The following is a 19,836-nucleotide window of genomic DNA, read 5'->3' as shown; positions in this document are numbered from 1 at the left end:
TCAGGAAATGGGACAAGCTGGTGGTCCGGCTGGACATCTGGCACCTGATGCGGCGGTTCGCGTCAGGTGTGTTGTGGCAAAAACAATAATTAAACAAACAGCATCACAGTAAGAGACGTCATGGTTCCATAACTTGATATAACATGCATTTTTCCATAACAGGTGTCACCACCGAGAGCCACCAGCTGTATAAACCCTTCCTGCAGCAGCTGTCTTCGTGCATCTTCCTGTGGGACCCAGAGGACGCAGCCCGGTTGCTCAACGCAAAGAAGAGGATGCTTGAGGCGCAGGGGATGACCTTCTCGTCCGACGCCGGAGTGTGGAGGCACGTCAGCCGCAAGAATATGGCTCTCCATTGCCGTCGCCGCACGCGTGGAGCGGCGGAGACGGAGCGGCTGATCGGTGACCTCCTGGAAACCTTCGGCGGTGCCAACGGACGAGACACCATGGGGATTTCCCTGCTGGACCAAGACCGCATCCAGAAGATCTGGACGGAGCAGCGGCGCCACCTCCATTGCATCCAGGACCCCGCCGGGCGTGGAGCTGTACACTGAGACCGGCAGGGTGACCAAGGGGGGGGGATCAGCCTGCCGGTGTACCGTTGTGCACGAGGCTCCACGTCCCTGGATTCGTTCCACCTGCATCTCAACCGCTTCATTCCAGGTGGACCACATGTTTCACTGTCATGTCAATCTTTCACTGTCATGGACTCGTTGTCATTCACATTGTGTGCACTGAATAAACTGCTAAACAGATCTGTGTTCCTCCTCAGGAGAAAGTGCCAATCCCTGGCACTTCCAGGCATTTCTCCTGGAGGGGTTGACGCGGTGGAACGCGGACAGGGCGGCGTCCGTGGCACAGGAGGGACGGCCGCTGCTCCGCTCCTACAATGGCCCCCTGCAGCACTTCCTTGACCAGCTCAGCCAAAGGGTGCTTGGCATGAGTGTGGTCAAGGATTACACCAAGCCCAGGGAGTACACTGGTAAGAACACTCAAGCCACCGCGCTTACACGTGTCCACACTGAATGATATTTGTACCTGACTGACTGTTGTTGTTGTACTTCAGGGGAACTCATCGGCATCGAGTACCTGTACTCCCAGACGGGCAGAGTGCTGCAGGACGTCAGCTTGGACCCTGACATTCCGGACGCGGGGGGGGACGTTCCCCAACTCGTTGAGGATGACGAGCTCGCCGACGGCCAGCAGGAGGTGGAGGACCTCACGCTCCACGTGCCTGGCGAGTTCCCAGCTCCTCAGACGGACCCGCGGTCAGGGCGACCGGCTGACGCGCCCGAGCCATCCAGTCCGACCGGTGCCCCCGAGCCCGCACCCCACTCCCCCGGCCGGTCCTCGCCAGAGCCTCAGCAGGCTGCTGAGGTAAGCACGCCACCTCTTTGTGGTCTGCGACTGCAGTGCATCTCGCATCACCAAAAACTGCGCTCGCTCTGTTCCATCCAACTGACTTATTGTTTTCCATCTCTTCTTGTGTGTCTGCAGGACTACAGAGGACCAGATGACCAGCCGGGGTACCTGGCCGTGGTCCAGTTGGCCACGGCCTTGGTGGGGTTGCGTCACGACCCGGCCTTGTCCGAGGGGAGGATAGATGAGCTTATCAGGCTCTACGAGGCCCTGTCACCGTACGACAGGGCCCGAGTAGTTTACCCTCCCTGCTACAGGGACAGGCCAGCTCAGGGGCGCTTCATGGCAGCGAAGCCAAGCCGCACCAGTATACCTGGTGTGGAAAGCTTGAGGCGGTAAGGCTACACTTCCATCATACATTTCCCTGATGTACACACAAGCTGCTCTATGTAATGTTGCCCATTATCATGCTCATATCTGTCATTGTTTTTGTCCATTGTCCACAGCTGCCTGGTCGGAGAGACCTCTGGACCTGCCAGCTGTCCCAGCGCAAGCCGGCTGGTAGAGGCAGTATGCACCCAGCTCTGCCGCTTGATCCCCTCGGGAAGCCGTGCGCGCGGTGCCCGGAGGTCGCGGTGGGACAGCATACTGCTTCGGTACCAGCACATCCGGGACCTTGTGCTGGGCCACCAGAGGCTGATGGCTCGGGCGCCAATACAGCTCTTTGAGCTGAACGCCAGGACCCTCTCGCTGTGGTATGTTTGATGCTTTGGCCAGTGTTATGGTAATGACATGCTTGAATGGCATGCTCTCAAAATTGTACATGTAACTAAAATACTACGTTGAAATCCGTTCTCAGGTTCACCAGGACGCAGCGGGAGAAGGAGAGGACTGTGCTAGCTTCAGGCGGTGCAGCAGAGGGACAACCACCAGCGGCAGCGGGTTCGGCGACGGCGCCGTGCCCAGCAGCAGCGGTGGATCGTTCTCCGGCAGCAGCAACAGGCCAGGCGAGGACAGCAGCGCCAAGGGCGGCGGGACCTCTGGCAGCAGCACCGGCTGTGGCAGCACCGGTGCCTGTTCTGCCAGCGCCAGTGCGCCCACTGGGGCCTTTAACGCCTGCCCCCTCAGCTGTTGTCCTGGCTATACCACCGGCTGCTGCAGCTGCAACAGGACCTTTTCCAGCAACACAGCTTCTCTTTCTGGACCTCTCACTGCCCCAGCAGAGTGTGAGGGTGCTCCCCATACCAACGCTCCCTCGGACAACGCCAGCCCCACACGTCCTCCTTCTGCCGCTGGCCGCCGCACATCACGCCGGCCCTCAGGCAGCAGCTCCTGCTCCCCCTCCTCAGCCTCGCTCTGCGTACAAAACTGAATGGCTGAGGAGGAAGAAGGCTGAGCAGAGGGCAGCGGCAGGAGCAGTTGTTGCTGCTCGGGCCGGCGTGCCACAAGAACAAAAGTGCAGGAGATGCGGCCAGCCAAAGCGGAGGGAGACCGGACACACCCGCTACGGCAATGTGCATTTTTGCTCTGCCGCCGCGGCGGGTAAGAGTGTGGAGGACTGGCTGAGGGAGATGAAGGACCAGGGTCGAGCCCCGGACTGATTTTGCATTCTCGCTGGGGCAGGTGTATATAGTTGTTTCAGTGTTTGTTTGTTTTTTAAAGACATTGACTTTACCCTCCACAAGGACCGGGACCTTGCCACGGTGTGGAGGCTTCCTACAAACACCGGTCCACATCTGCCACAACTTTTCATTATTTGTTAATGTGTGAATAAATGAATGAAATCCTTCACTGTAAATATTTCTTTGTAAATGTTTGAATAATATATTAATGTTAACAAAATACGAATAAAAATATTAAAAAAATATATCGTTAAACAAAATAAACTATTTAAAAGCACACAGTTCAAAATTAACAAAGATAAATGAAAAATAACAGAATATACAGCCATTTATTTGCAGTGACGTGCGGTGGTGTCTTAAAGAGGCTAGGCACTGAGTTTATGAAAGCCAGATTACCTGATTTATTGTTTAAGCTAATAATACGTAATAAAAGTGAACGTTACGCACAAGCGCGGCATATCGAGAAATGTACAAATCAGGATGTATTTCTCTCTCTCTCTCTCTCTCTCTCTCTCTCTCTCTCCCCCCATTCAATTGAGCTTTATTGGCATGACTGTGTAAAATAGCACAATATTGCCAAAGCAATAGTAATATACAAACATATATGTAGATAAATAAAAGTGAACAATAAAAAACAAAAAAAAACATTTCCATATTATGCATAAATATATCACAATAAATAAAATAAAAAATATATACAATAACAAAAATAAGTACAGAGAGCAGTTTAATGGAACTGAGGGTTCAGCCCTTGTCCCTCATATGATGGCAGGAAGACACATACTGCGCTGCCAGCTGAACACACTCTTCTTTCTCTCCCAAAATATAACACAGTTTGTTTATGAGGCTCGCTTGTTGAAATTGAGGTACAATCTGTGCTATTTGTGTGAAATAGGCGTCTCTGATGTTTTTATACTTGCTGCACTCAGTGAGGAAGTGCAGCTCGTCCTCTACGGCCCCATCAGTGCATTGTGGACACAGTCTGAGCAAGCTCTCTCTCTCTCTTTCGCTCTCTCTCTCAAATTCAAATGAGCTTTATTGGCATGACAAATTGTACATTGTATTGCCAAAGCATTTATATGAGCATGAAAATTAACAGTAGAACAAATTCTGTATTGAACAAGTGTGTAAATAAAAATAATAATAATAATAATATATATATATATATATATATATATAATAATAATTAACAGTGTGTATACTCTCTCTCTCTCTCTCTCTCTCTCTCTCTCTCTCTCTCTCTCTCTCGCACAGCCAATTTTGGCAGGGTAGGCAGTGCCTAGTTTGCCTACCCAGACCGCACGTCAGTGTTTATTTGTAACAATCGTTTTAATAGTGGTGCCCAAACTCTTTTTTTTCTGGGCTGCCCACATTGACTGCACGTGTAGCCTTTACGTGGACTTTGCAGCCCTTGCGGAGGAGGAGGCGAACGGGTATGGAACGCCAGGCAGTTCAAATGCACGCGAATTTTAACACGTAGACAACACGTCAACAACACGTTGTTTGCACGTTGTTAACGTGTTGTTGACGCGTTGTCTACGTGTTAACTTTTCACGCGTTGTTTACGTGTTGTTTACGTGTTATCAACGCGTTGACAACGTGTTAACAACACGTAAACAACGTGTTGATTTCATGTGATTCTGAGCCATTTGGCCACTTGTCCAGTTTGAAGGGGTGAGTGTTGCACTTTTCCATTGGCTGCTGAGTTGTAGGGTTAAACCATTTCTGTAAGCCTGGGGGGTTTGCCTGCCACTATTTAACATACTAAGATCCTCTAATTTCTTGGTCCTTTTCTTCCAAAAGTAATATTAGGATTGCAGTTTTAACACTTTACAATTTTTTTTAAGTTATAAATTATTTACATAAAGACAAATTGCCTCCTTATGCTTCACTACTGATATTCTTGCTTTACACCATTCAACAATTGTGTTGCTGCAAAGTTACAGTGGTACTCACTAAATGATGGTTTAGGATACAAACCATTGTAATAAATGTATTTGGAAAACATGAAATTTTACTCTTTGAACATTTTTATTGAATGTAGGTTATGACCAGCAGGGGGGCATACCAGACTAGCCTATACCCTTAAGATATAGTGAGAGAGTGAGTGAGTGACTGAAAGATATAGTGAATGAGTGAGTGAGTGAGTGAGTGACTGACTGAAAGATATAGTGAGTGAGTGAGTGAGTGACTGAAAGAGATATTAAGTGATGAGTGTGTGTGTGTGAGTGAACCAAACAGAGTTAAGTTAACAGAAAATAAATTGATTAGCCTATATTGGAATCCTTGATTTCACACATCCTCACATTCAAACGGGAAGCAGAACCACCCCATCACATCCCTTACCACCACGTCACAATAAAACATGTGATGGGGTGGTAAATTTCATCCCAAAATGGCTGCAGATCTCACATGTGGTCAAGTTCCTCACATAGCATAAATGCATTCAATCTGAAATATAATTTTCTTTGCATTAATAATGTAAAAAATGACATAAAAAACAGTTTTCCCTATCTATTTTTTATGACGGGGTGGTTGGTTTGAGCTTGATGGACCCTGCCTAACATGAAAAAGCAACAAATAAACAAAGTAAAAGAATGTCAGTACTTGGCTGCTTTTGTTTGTGGTGGCTACAAGGCTCAAATGATGTAATTTCCACTTTGTGATGTGATTTAAAGCAACGGTACATTATTTATAGATAAAACAATTAGTGTGACGGGTGGTAAGTCAAACTGAGGGATGCACACAAATCATAAAATATTTACCAAAAAATAATATTTATTTTAAATAAATATATTTTATATATACAGGGACACACATAAAATCCTGAAAATAATAAATGTTTGAAAAAAATGTATAACTTATTTGGTGATATTTTAGATGCAAGTGTCATGTTGGTCAACACGGACATGTGAAATTGGCTATGTACTAATGAAAAATGATTAAAAATAGTATGTTACTCTTTAAGAATAGTATTTTTATCATATATCATGTTAACAAGAACACTTCATTTAATAACTTTAAGCTTTGGAAACACACTCTGGGACATTTTTTGTGCCTTATTCATCTCATCAAACCTTGCGGACACAAATGGCAGCTGTTTCATGGGATAACTATTTTACACAGTTATGTTTTTAACACTAATAGACACCTCCTGACCTTAGGTTCTCAGTTGAATATGATCATAGTCGTTTGTCTTTTTTGGATATGTGGATCGAATTATGCAGTGGCAGCCTTATATCAAAAATAAACAGATAAGACTACAATCTGCCTAGCCAGCAGTGCTCATCGAGCTCTGGAATATGGTTTACCCACTGATCTATAACTGGATAGCTCATGACGTCACAACAGTGAAGCTACTGCGCCGCCATCTTGGTATTCCCTAACATTCTGTACTCCTATGTGTCTCAATGGGAAATCGTCTGTTTTGGTGAGTAATTTGTACCCATCCAGTCACATTAAAACACATTTCTTATGTCTGCATACACTGTATCACAATGCAATCTTCCTAAATATGTAATTCATTATTTATTTTGACTTTAATTCCCCGCTTATTCTAAATGTGAGCGTGTTATGTTACTCTTTATTGCAGCAGCATTACGTTCAGCGGTGCACGTGCATGCGTGTTTCAATAGAAACAAGTTTAAGAAACTGAGGTAAGATATCAGTAGACATTTTCAAACATATTTTTTGCAGGCTTTAAAGTTTTTATTCTGAATACATAATTATGTTTTGTAGCTTTTGTTTACGTTGAACGTGCATTGTGGTTATTTTCCTAGGATAAATGAATATTAGCTATGCAGCTAACGTTAACTTAGTGAGATATACTGTTATTCTTTGTGGTTATTTTCCTAAGTCAGCTTTTTTGGTCAAGTTGAATATCTAATTGCAGATCAACACCGGTTACATATGATAAATATAATGTGGGTTTTCATTAATTCTCTGTGTGATTTGTACTTTTTGCAGTGCAGGCCTGAATACGGTCCAGCTCACGGGCATCAGTGATCAATTGGAATAGACGAGGAGCAGGGCAGGACTGGTAATCTGGACTACCGGACATTTTTCCGGTGGACCGACAAACTTTGGGGCCGATCAGGGTGGACTGGCCATCGGGAGAACCGAGCGGGTCGCTGTGTCGGCCGCGATAATCTAAAACGATCCGCCGCGTTAGCGAACACAACTTTTTGACAGTTATGTCAAATCCCGGGCCGATTTCTCTTTCCAGTCCAGCCCTGAAAAGGTGCACATGGATATTGTTGAAGTTAAACAAGGTAAATGTGCCGTTTGGATTTCAATAAACATCGCACTGAATGCTAGATAAAACTGGAATTGGTTTGCAACAGGAGGAAAAGCTGTATGAGGAGTCAGCCTGGCTTCACTGAAGAGCTGTTTTAACAGAGTAAAAAATATTATACTGTCTGTTTTTATTTGCAATGAAGATACTTTTGCAACATGCAGTATAAGTCTCATAAAATTACTGTGTTTCAGATAGTTATAACATTTAATATTAATAGAAAAGTTGACCCAAATATGTAAATTCTGTCATCATATACTCAACCTCATGTCCTTCCAAATCCATGTGACTCTTTTGCAGAACCCCCAAAAATGTATTTTGTATTCCATATAATGAAAGTAAATGGTGAGCAAAATAGCTTGTTTTGGTCACCAGTGGCTTTCATTATATGGACATCTTTTGTGTTCCACAGAAAAAGTCATACAGGTTTGGAAGGACATGAGGTTGAGTAAATAGCTGTGCGTAAGGTCTTAAGTTGGGGTATAAAGTTCAAGGCTTCGTAACTACTAGTTAGTTTGCAACTAAGTTGGTGCTTAATTTGGTTGCTCCACCTGTGGTTAAGTCAATTTTTTTTATGTACTTGGAAGCTTTTGTTATTGAACAAATAAATATGTATGATTTCCTTGAGTGTGCATATGTCAATAAACCTATTTCTGATTATGATTTAAAATATCAGGGGATTGTTGAAATAATTAAATGCTCACAAGCTGGTATGTGCATGTTCCAGAAATGAATGCAAATGGATAATTCCATTAAGTAAAGGTAAATTAATGTGTGTGTGTGTGTGTGTGTGTGTATATATATATATATACACACACACATACTACATATGAACTTGTGTGTGTATACTATGCTACATTTTTTGGTTCTGGATTTATTCTAAGAGGTACTGTCTAGTTACAATATCAACACAAAGCTAGTCGTTTTTATTAACTTTAAAATTTGTTGATGTGCATGCACCCCCCCTAAATTAGTTCACATTTACTATATAATCTAGTCAAAAATGGTTAATAATGTTGGCAAATTATGCAGATGTATAATTTGTCAACATTATGAACAATGAGCATCAACAGATTTAATCTATGAAGGCAGAGAAACATTGCATCCTGTAACAATCTGCAGATGGATAACTTTGCTTTAAAAAGGGGTATTAATACACTTTGGTGTTGTATTTTTACTGTTGATTATTAAAGATTATGATCGTTATGGACACTCTACGTGGGGATAACGACTAATGTGTGGTTAATATGTACATAGTCATAAATTACAACCTGTGGGCACTTTAGCCGCATCCTTAAGTGAGTGTTGTTTCGCGGTTAAACGCTGCACATGCCGCGATGCCCTCTGTCGGTAGGGAATAGTAAGATGGCCGCCAGAGCACTTCCGGTAGCTTCACCTACTGCTGGCAGTTTAGAATTCTATGAGCTATCCAGTTATATATATAGATCAGTGGGTTTACCCAAGAGCTCAGATGTCATTCTAATGAGGAACTAATTGATAAAGCTGCTGCAATGAAAAATAAAGCTTTCAGGACAGAGCCTCCTCTTTACAGTGTATTGATGAGGCTTACCAAGGTGCATTTAAATTCTAGTTTGATCTTTTACAAAAAAGTGTCAAATAGGGTAAAAGTTACTCTGTCAGAACACTATTCTTAAACACTGGACTATCTTTGCCTCTGATACGGCATAAGCATTAGCATACCCAGCATTTTAACGATCCTCCCCTCTTTGTCTATAGAAGAGGTCCTAACTTATGCAACAAGCTGGTGCAGGACTAACATTAAGGCAGGTCCTAAACAGAATATTTTAGCTCCTCTAAAAGATGGGAATAATCCATCTAGCAATTGTGCCCAGTGCCAAACAACAAGGGAAAATCCTCAATGTGGATTTTGATATGTGTTTTGCTGTAATCCAAGATGTTTCTTTTCTTCATCTCTCATGTATGGGTCTATGGTTTGTGGTGCCCCTCACCTGATATCTCTCCATTAGCCCTTTGTTCTGAGATGCTTTTTACTTATAGATCTGGGGACTTCTGATTTATGATGGCTTAAGCCTGATCCCTCTCAAATCCCCATTTAATTTGTGATTAGATTGTATTGTACTATTATCATGGGCAAGTAAGGCTTCTAATGGCATGCATCACAGTACGCCATTCAGTACTCAAAACCTCAATTCCCAGGAAGTGGAGCCTCTGTCTTCAGAGTTTGCACATAGACTTACAGTCTATTGGCGTGCACAGATGTGTTGGCACTGCCAGTGACTGGAATGTGATTGGTTATTTCTGCCTGCCTATCCAGTGTTGAGTTATGTATGCTCTGATGAAGGTCTGTTAGACCGAAAGCTTAACAAACTGATACACTGCATAGATTTAAGTGTGCTGATATCTCTTTTATCAGTTTGGACTCATTGATGCTTCCAGCACCTTAGCAAAAATTAAGCCGGGTGGAGGAGTGGTCATCCTGTTTTATTTCTGTCTCTGATAATAAAACAGAGTGAAAAGAATGGATTGATTTATTAAAGTGCAATTTAAACTTTTATTTTGTATTTATATAGTTATTTATGACTGATATAGTGTATAGATTTGATGGCTGTTGTCAAGGCATTCAGGCTTGGAGACACTTCAAGATGGATTTACTTTCAACATGCTTAATACACGGCATAGTTTCTGTCTTACAGGTTCTCACTAATATAAGCTTCAAAATACATAAGACTTGATGCACTGGATTTTTCATTCCCACAGTATCTCCAATATGCCGCATTCGCTCATTCATACTAAACAAAAACTTGCAGCATAATCCCACAACCATGCTTTCACATAGTGATGCGGTTTTCCGGAACCAGCTGTGTGACAGAAAAAGACCCAACAGACACAACACCAGCATGCCAGCTGTGGCTTTTCACACACACATTGTTCCATCTCTGTTACTACTCATGTTCCTGGCGCAAAGGTGGATCAAATCAGACCCCCCTTTCATGCTCCGTACCTTTCATATAGCGAGACAATACTCCCAGAAAATAATGCAGTGTGAAAACAGCTATGGATAGCCAGACTCATGATTTAATTGCCAAAAAATTAGATGAGAAGTCTGATGATATTTAACAAGGGCCATCAGACCATTTGCACAATATTGGGCACAATTAAAACTGTTGAACCACATTAATATATATAATGTATTATGTATAAATAGGCTGTAACTGGCTAAACACTTACTTCTCAGGTTTTAGGCTTTAATAAGAATTTTAAGCATGACCTAGGAGTTTGGCACAGTAGTGTACATCTGCTGTCAGGACAGTCAAATCAGTTACTATCTGACCTAATTACAAACTTTCATTCTAATCCCGACAGTCTTTGGAAGGCTGTACATTTAATCAAAATGGGTAATATCACCTGTGTACATATGTCTGAGTGCTTAATATCTAAACAAAAAGAGGTCCGTTTAGGTTTTAACAAGCCCCATAATTAGTCACAATGTGCCCTCTGCTGGTCAAAGCCCTAAATTAAATTAAAATGCTGAAAAAGGTTCATGTTGTTTTCCAAAGACATATACAGTATTTATTACAATGGTCTGTATCTTACACCAACATTAAATGAGTACCACTGCAAGTTGATGAATGGTGTAAAAAGCATGAATTCCCTCTAATGTGTTTGTTTACCAAAATAGGCAGTAAAGGAGCAAAAGGGGGCAATTTATCTTGATGAAAATAATAATAATAATTTACTTTAAGTCCTAAAACTGCAATCCTAATATTACATTTGTATAGGCTACACACAAAAGGAAGAAAAGGACCAAGAAATTAGAGGATCTTAGTATGTTAAATAGTGGCAGGCAAACCCCCCAGGCTTACAGAAATGGTTTAACCCTACAACTCAGCAGCCAATGGAAAAGTGCAACTCTCACCCCTTCAAACTGGACAAGTGGCCAAATGGCTCAGAATCACATGAAATCAACACGTTGTTTACGTGTTGTTAACACATTGTCAACGCGTTAACAACACGTTGACAACACGTTAACAACACGTAGACAACGCGTGAAAAGTTAACACGTAGACAACGCGTAGACAACACGTTAACAACGCAATTTTTTACGTGTTTCTTTTGAACGTGTAGACACGCTCATTCTGTATGGAACGCGAACGGGGCCAATAGTCTATTTACGAAACGCGTGAAATTTGACCGCGTCAACACGCGCTGTTTGTTCGCGTTAACGCGGCAATTTTTTACGTGTTTCTTTTGAACGTGTAGACACGCTCATTCTGGTCGTGTTAAGGCGTCAGTTTTCGTCGCGTTACTTTAGTGCGTGTAAAGACGCACAGTTTTACCATGTTGAGACGACCAATTTGAACGTGTTTCTTAACGCGCACATTCTGTACGTATTGAAGTGTAATATTTTAGAAAAACAGACTTACCTTAAGATGTAGCCTTCCTACATATTAATCATTCAGTTTATTGTGGCATTGTTTTACTGACTGCTGTGCTAGAGTAAAGTAATGTTAAAATGTATATTAAGTAATTGCTAATTATCCATATAATACAATTATTATAATGTATCTTTATGGGTTATTATTTGTTTTTGTTTTAAGTTATAATTTCCAAAAGTATTATAGGCTAACTTATACAGCACACATTTATAACTAAATACACACACACATTTATTCACTTTCACATAGCCTAATAATGTTTTGTAATTTGGTGTTTAATTGGTTGTAGAGTTTCTGCTGTTGTCTGTATTGCAGAACATCATCTTGGCTGCTGCAGGCTGATGAGTGCTACAATAAAATTACTACATTATATTTAACATGTGTTTTGATATTCATTATACTTTTATTATTAATATGTTATTTACCCATAAACTTGTCTTTAGGGATCCATAAGTTATAGTGGCAAGAATAACTTAGTTAAATATTGAGGGCGGTTTCCCAGACAGGGTTTATATTAAGACAGGAGTTTAATTAATGTTTAATTCATGTAATTCATGTTGTAATTCAGTACAGATTACTAACAAACAGATTTCCAGATTTCTTTTCTTTTATTCCAAAGGTGATGTGTGCACATTTTTTTTTTTTTGCTTGCATTAAAATAATTGTCTCTTGTTTTTTTTAATTGCAGTCTGTTTTTGTTCCTTCCAGTTCATGCTTCTCAGTTCCATGCAATTTTAAGATTTTCTTGGTTCATTCCATATAGGCTGACATCTGTCGAAGTTTGTTTTACAGTTTTTTCAAATTGCTAAGATGCTAAAAGTGGAATTTGAGGATCACTCGGTGAAACCATTCACTCATATACCCAATCTTTAGACCAAGTCTGCAAAAATACAAGGACATTATTGCTTTGCACTGAGTTTGCATTTGAAAAACAAACTTTTTGCAAAACTCTATCAGTAGAGTTTCACATCATTCAAAACTAACAGCTCTTGTGTTTAATTTGGGAAACACTGCCATTTAAATGCCACATTAATTTTCTGATGACCTAGGCAATGAACATGTGGGAAAACACTTGTACATAAATTGATCACTTAGAAATCCAAACTCAGTTTTGAGAAAGAAAGAATTATTTTTACTATTATTATAATAATATTATTAAATTATTTTTTATTATTTTCAAGACATTTTGGACAATTTCATGCTCCCAACTTTGTGGGAACAGAGATGGCCATTTCTGTTCTAACATGACTGCGCACCTGTCCTATCTAAAGTCCGCAACATCCGCTGGTATTGAAAGACAGGACAATTCTCCATACCATGTAATGATTTCAAGTTGCATTAAGTCAGCCATCTTTCTTATAAATGTAATGCCTTTTGGACATACCGTAATATTACAAGATTCAAATCTTCATTAGTATGGTTATTAGAAGAAGCCAGCTCCACGCAGTCTGAAAAAGTTATTTGGCGGTTTGCTAAAAAATTTCTAAGAGCCATGGTTATGGTTTCAGCTGCTTACTTTGTGCCTGATCGCGTTTCATACTGAGAAAGAACGTAGGACAAAGGGCATGACAAATCATGACATAAGGCTGACATCACACACTACGTACCAATGCATTATCCCTCATGAACAATTATAACGTCTGATGTTTGCATACGTGTACCATTACGACATCATTCATTAATAAACATGACTTCTGATGTTTGTATACGTACATACCAATCAGAGACATACGTACCATATGCAAATATAGTCTCAAATACAGCAATTTCATTGGCTACTGTGCTCTTTGCCGCGTTAACGCGAACAAACAGCGCGTGTTGACGCGGTCAAATTTCACGCGTTTCGTAAATAGACTATTGGCCCCGTTCGCGTTCCATAATTCTGTAACGGCCCTAAGCGGCTGCTTAGGTCCCACGTGGCCACCAGGGGGCCCCCAAGAGCACATGAAATGACAGTTTGATTTTTTGTGTGCGATAAACTGTCAATGGACAATGGTAATTATACAAAAACGCAATATTATGTTAACGGGCTGCAGGATGCAAGCACATTCAGACAGCAAACCAGCAATGTCACAAAAAAGGACATATCCTCTGGTGCAGAGAAATGGAAAAAGAAGAAAACAGAGTAAGAGTATAAACGGCACGATAAAGTTATGTTGAGTAGCTTGGTTATGTTACTGAGCTAACATTAGCTGGCTAGTTCAGTTAACATACCCTATGTAGCATATCTTCTGTTTTTTAGGAAAGTTTGATTAAACATCCGTAAATAGCCTTGACATCTTAATATATTATAGTACAATATATGTTTTTGTCTTCAGTGTAAAAATAACTTTCCTATGTATGTATTTTTTTGTAATAAAAATATGCTTCCGTTTCATAAACTTGGTACTGATAACAACTTTACATTATTTACATTAGTCTACCATTTTGGGGTCTTACACTGTAAGCAATTGCTGTAAATTTACAGCCAATTTTCAACACTAAAATACTGTTTTCATGTTAAACAGTTTAGTACTGTAGTTAGCAATGCATTATGGGCTGCTTAACTTGGAGCAACAGGACAGAGGCCCTAAACAGTATGCTGATGTTTTAAATTACAGGAAACTACAGTATTTTTTAGAAACTGATTGACTGGGGAATTTGGAGCACGGTCAGAAGTTTGATACAACGTCAGTCTTTTACATTGAGGCTACTACTTTTGTTTTGGTAAATTTTCTTTATAAAATACAGAAATAATTTGCCATCAACTCCTGCGGGACTTCAGGAACCATCATTTGGATAGGAGATTTTCCAGAAGAGGACGCACAATTTAGATGACGTGCATGCATCATCTAAATTGTGCACATCATCGAGTGTTCTTCATCAACAACATTCATCGGGTCTTGCATCTACAAATTAAACGGTAATTAAAATCTTATTCATATTGTCAAGAATGTTTGATATCAAACTGATGCTCAGGAGCTTGTCTAGCTAGGGATTTTAACATGTCATTTATCAGTGAGGGTTAGATTTGAATGACCAAAACAATATTACTTTTGGGTGGTTTTTTGTTTAATTTTGGTAACATTAGCCGAACGTTTGCATCCGAGGAACAACACTTGTTAATCGGTAAGAGAGGCAATCGGCAGATGGAGGCAGCAGGAAAATATCATTGTACTGGAATAATTAGCCTACATTGATCGGCTATAACCGAGATGGTTTTGGTGAGTTTTATTTTGTGTCGACTTTTAATGTAGTGTGTTTTACAAATATGTAACAAGAAAATTAAGCTTGTAGTTCGGTTAAAGAGAGACACTTGAATCCTCAAGGCTTTGCATTTTTCTGTTTAAACGGAAAATTGATGTGAAAATATTGCCTTTCTGGACTTTGTGAATGCATTTTGTTTATTTATCTGTCGCTGTGCGTCTCACACAGCCTACTTCTCCCAACAGTATAGGCTTTGTCAAACCGTTTTGCATCATCTGTGGCTTTTCTTTCACAATCTTAACATTGCAACTTGTTTAAGATTAAACATTTCTCCGTGAAGACTGATACGGTGTCAAAAAGCAGCCAGCCATAATCAAGATTAATCAGGCAGTAACAAAATGTTCCCCTGTCAGATCTGTTGTCATAACTGTGCCACAATAGTGACATACGTAAGGCACATGAGAATTCATAAAAATACACCTAATTTAACTTTTAAGTGTGTTTTGCCAGATTGCAGTCAGACTTTTCAAAACTTTTCAACGTTTAAGTGTCACACTTACAGACATAACAAACGTGTAGTTATGCCTACTTTGTCTGGTGTTGAACTAACATGTCATGTTAATATCTGCAGTGCAAGGTGTGAGACTTTGACTGCATTTTACTCTCATTTGAAAACACACATTAGAGAGGGGAAAACAGTCGCTTGTCCTTATAGACACTGTAGCAAGAGCTTTACAGTTTTATCAACATTCACATCACACATGAGTCGGAAACATAAAAATGGTACTGAGGAAAATTTGTCTGAGTCCGTTGTGAATCCTGGTGTTTCCCATGAGAGTGAACAAGATCAGTCTGATATGCAGATTGAGCCTCCCAGTGATGCAGGTGATGAACAAGAGATTTACCCAGAAATTGCTGATGAATCACAGTTCTTTAAAAATGTAGCCCTTTTTTATTTGAAATTGCAAGCAAAGTGTTTGCTTCCATCCTCTGTCATCCAAACAATTATTGAAGATTTTCAGGAAATACATGATATAAGCCAGTCACATTTGCTTTTCAAACTAAAAGAGAAGTTGATAACACTTGGGATTTCTGAACCTAACACAAACAATGTGATTGAAGTCATGAAAACTGAGGCTCTCTTTAGGACCTGCAACGCTCAGCCACTGAAAACTGATCAGAAAAGAAAAACAGTTTTCAAGAACAGCTTCAACTATGTTGAGCCAGTTCAGATCTGTCTAGGTCAGAATGAGGCAGGCAAAGAGTGTTTTGCCCAGTATGTTCCTATTAAACAGACAATTGATTCTCTATTCCATTGCCAATCAGTGCAGGAACAATATAAGCAAGTACACTCCAGTATTGGTTCTAAGGATATTCTTAAGGATGTGTGGGATGGCAAAAATATGGCTGAGAATGTTCTCTTCCAGACGGAGGGCTCATCACTGAGCTTGATCCTGTATCAGGATGCATTTGAAGTGGTAAACCCACTGGGATCTGGAAAGAAAAAACACAAGATACTTGCAGTGTATCTAACTCTTGCAGATTTAATGCCACACAACAGATCCAGCACTGATCAAATGCAACTTGTTCTTCTCTGTAAAGAACATGATTTTAAGTATTTTGGTCGAGACTTGGATATGGGCACCCTCGTCAATGACCTTAAAGATCTTGAGCTCAATGGTGTTACCCTGTTTGATGGAAAGGTCTACAAGGGAACTTTGTGTGCCATTGCAGGCGACAACCTAGGCTCACATAACATAGGAGGCTTTGTGGAGAACTTCAGCAGGAGTTCACACTTCTGCAGATATTGTGATATCAGCAGAGAAGCATTCCATGCAGATCCTCTTATCCAGGGCACAAAACGCACAGTGCAGTCATACAGTGGTCATGTTCAGAGCAGTGAAGGACAGTCTACATCTAGTGGAGGTGTTAAATTTGACTCTGTGTTCAATACGCTCAAATACTTCCATGTATGTCAGCCAGGGATGCCTCCATGTCTTGGCCACGATCTTTTGAAGGTATTGTATCCTCTGATCTGGCACTGTACATTAACCATCTTGTTAAGGTGGATAAAATGTTTAACTATCTTGAGTTGAATCGACGAATAAATCAGTTCAAGTATCTCGGTAGGGATGCTAATGACAAACCGTGTGAGGTTAATCCAGAGGGTGTAAAACTTGGGGACATGCTGTGCAGAATTGGTGTTTGCTGAGAATGTTGCCCGTTTTGATCGGAGACAAAGTAAAATATCCAGGTGACAACAAAGTATGGCAGTTGGTTTTGCAACTTAGAGAAGTTGTGGACCTCATTTGTGCACCTACAATTTCAAATGGCCAGATAGCCTACCTAAGAGTTCTGATTGATGAATATTTGCATTGCCGAATACAAACCTTTCCTGACAACCCACTGAAGCCCAAACATCATTATGTCAGTCATTATCCTGAGCTCATTATCCAGTTTGGGCCACTTATTCGCCTATGGACTTTAAGATTCGAGAGCAAACACACATATTTTAAGCAGTGTATGAGAAAATTGCGCAACTTTAAGAATCCATGTTCTACTCTTGCAGAGAGACATCAGCTTCTGCAGGCCTTTCTGAGTGCTGGCACCTTCTTCCCTCCAGGTGTTTCAGTGGAGAGGGGCACACAGTTTTTCTCAGATGACTACAATGATGTAATCATAGAAGCAGTTGCACATCACAATTTTAAGTCCACAAACACTCTGATAGCCAATGAAGTGACTGTGAAGGGGACAAAATACAAAAAGAACATGCTCATTGTGATTGATGATGATGAGGGGCTTGTCACTGGAAAAATCAAAGTGGTTCTCGTTCATAAGGATTCAGCAGTATATTTTATTGCTGAAAAGTATCATGCCCTGCGTATTCCTGACATGGGTGTTTACAGCCTCACACTGATGCAGAGAAGCTACTGTTGTATTAATCAGGAGAATCTGCTAGATTACTATCCCTTGCCTGAGTACACTGTCCATGGCACACCACTGATCATTCTTCACCATTCTTTCCCTCTAGTCCAGAATGATGGTGAACATGAGTGAAGAGATCAAAGAGATAATCTGCAAGACCTTGCCAAATCTGTCTGAGGAGACCCAGTTGCAAATAGTATCGAAACTTCAGAGCTCCGGCTTGGAGTCAAAAGAAGACTTAGAATATGTACAACAGGAAGACATTGCTGATCTGTTACCTGTTATCCAGTGCAGAAAACTCCTGGATGCATTCAAATTAGGTAATGTATGGTTAATTTAGTGTGGCATTCTCTTGTCAAATTCTCTTGTTTATGCAGTTGTGGAATTTCTTTTTCTAAAATTACATAATGCACCTTTAAACTTTTCAAATATGCCTAATAAGGAAAGTTAAGTAGACTTTTGGCCAAATCTCTGCAGTGACTCTGATATAGCTTATTAGTTATGTGCCCTAATTCTTTTTGTTTTTTGTTTTTTAGAAACCGAGACAGTTACATTGGATCTTCAAGTCATTCCAACTTCGTCACCACTGACCAGTAGTGATCGATCGGTGTCTAGGTCTTCATCACCAACATTATGCACTCCGCCTAATTCTAGCTCATCACAGCTATCGGCCATTTCATCATGTTCAAGCCAGACAAGAAACAGCGAGCCAAGCAACAGACCTTCCACATCTCAGATACTGAAAACATGGCCAGAAACATTCCAGGTCCTTAGGGAACAAATGCCACAGGAAATTCGTTCTGCAATTGCAGATGGCAAGAGACCTAAACCAGTGGAGCGACGCCAGATGGTACGAGTACTCGCGGATGAAATGAGAAGGTATGAAGCTAACCCCACTCACGCACAGTGCCTAACTGTGGTTCGAAATATCATCAGGCAGTATCCAAAGAGTTTTGCTGATATTGCACCAGATGGGTCACTTCTGTGTGGAGGTTATACATCACTTTTGATTCAAGTGAAAAACGCATTGAGAATGTGAACCGTGACAGAAGCTTCTCATGCCACCGATCCTCTACAGGCAAGAGGGGTCCAACTGACACATATGGATGTACACGATTTCAGCCAGAGCTACCCCCAGAAGAAACTGACGACACTGTGGAGCAGCACCGCCAGAGACTGGAGGAGATTTATAGACAGGAGGGTGCAGGTGGAGCAGAAAGAGCAGAAGTTAAAAATCTAATGGAGATCACATTCTCTCTACAACGTCGCCATATAAATACACTTCCACCACCTGACATTGAAGATGTGAAAAGCAAATGGCCTTTTCTTTTCACGCCAAGGTATATAAACGCACATTTTGAGTTGCTCACAGACATCAATGTGCTTCGTAGCTTGGAACTCAGTATGGAGGAATGTGGAAGAGCCATCACAGAATACTTCAGGGAAAACCTACCAACAAAGATGTCAAGGATATCCTCTCTAATGGTGAAGATAATGAGATGGCACTTCGTGTTGTTCAGCTGCTCATGGCACACTTTGGAGAGGACCTAACCGGGCTGATCCTTCTTACAGATGTAAGTTTTATTTTTTCTTTCTAACCCTGTGTTTTAAAGGGTGACTCCACCAGTCTTCAGTGTCCAGACACCTAATTTGTGTACTAGTTTTGGGGAGTACTACTACATTATGTGAAAACAGTAGTGTATATTATTTTGTGGCTCAGAGGAAGCTGCATGTAAGCTGATAAATTTCCTCAATGTTGTCACACAGTTGCTAAATTGCATTATGGGTAAAGTAGGTGCAAGGTTTTAAAAAGTATTTCACTTGTCTCCTTTGCCCTACTATGACACTGTTGAACGTTTTAAAAGCAAATGATCAAATCAATACAGCAGAAACAGAAATCTAAATTTTTTTATTCCAAATATTCTTCTTCCTTTTCAAAAGCTGGTGCCTACATTATCCACAATGCAACTTGACCACTGAGTGACATTACTTGAGGCAATTTATTAGATTATGTGCAGTTTCCTCTGGAACC

At 41.0% G+C, this 19,836-nt stretch overlaps 1 protein-coding gene across 1 annotated transcript; it reads left to right on the top strand.

Annotated features, from left to right (window-relative positions):
• Positions 1-772: 772 nt before the first annotated feature.
• Positions 773-3,446, top strand: LOC127622664 (uncharacterized). Its single transcript, XM_052096686.1, has 5 exons — positions 773-982; positions 1,067-1,377; positions 1,498-1,754; positions 1,866-2,114; positions 2,219-3,446. Exons 1-5 carry the CDS (start codon positions 940-942, stop codon positions 2,958-2,960), a joined length of 1,602 nt encoding a protein of 533 aa, XP_051952646.1. The 5' UTR covers positions 773-939; the 3' UTR covers positions 2,961-3,446.
• Positions 3,447-19,836: the final 16,390 nt, after the last annotated feature.

Source organism: Xyrauchen texanus, chromosome 29 (genome assembly GCF_025860055.1).
Source record: "Xyrauchen texanus isolate HMW12.3.18 chromosome 29, RBS_HiC_50CHRs, whole genome shotgun sequence".
Taxonomy (NCBI): domain Eukaryota; kingdom Metazoa; phylum Chordata; class Actinopteri; order Cypriniformes; family Catostomidae; genus Xyrauchen; species Xyrauchen texanus.
This window is presented reverse-complemented; position numbering and strand designations above follow the sequence as displayed.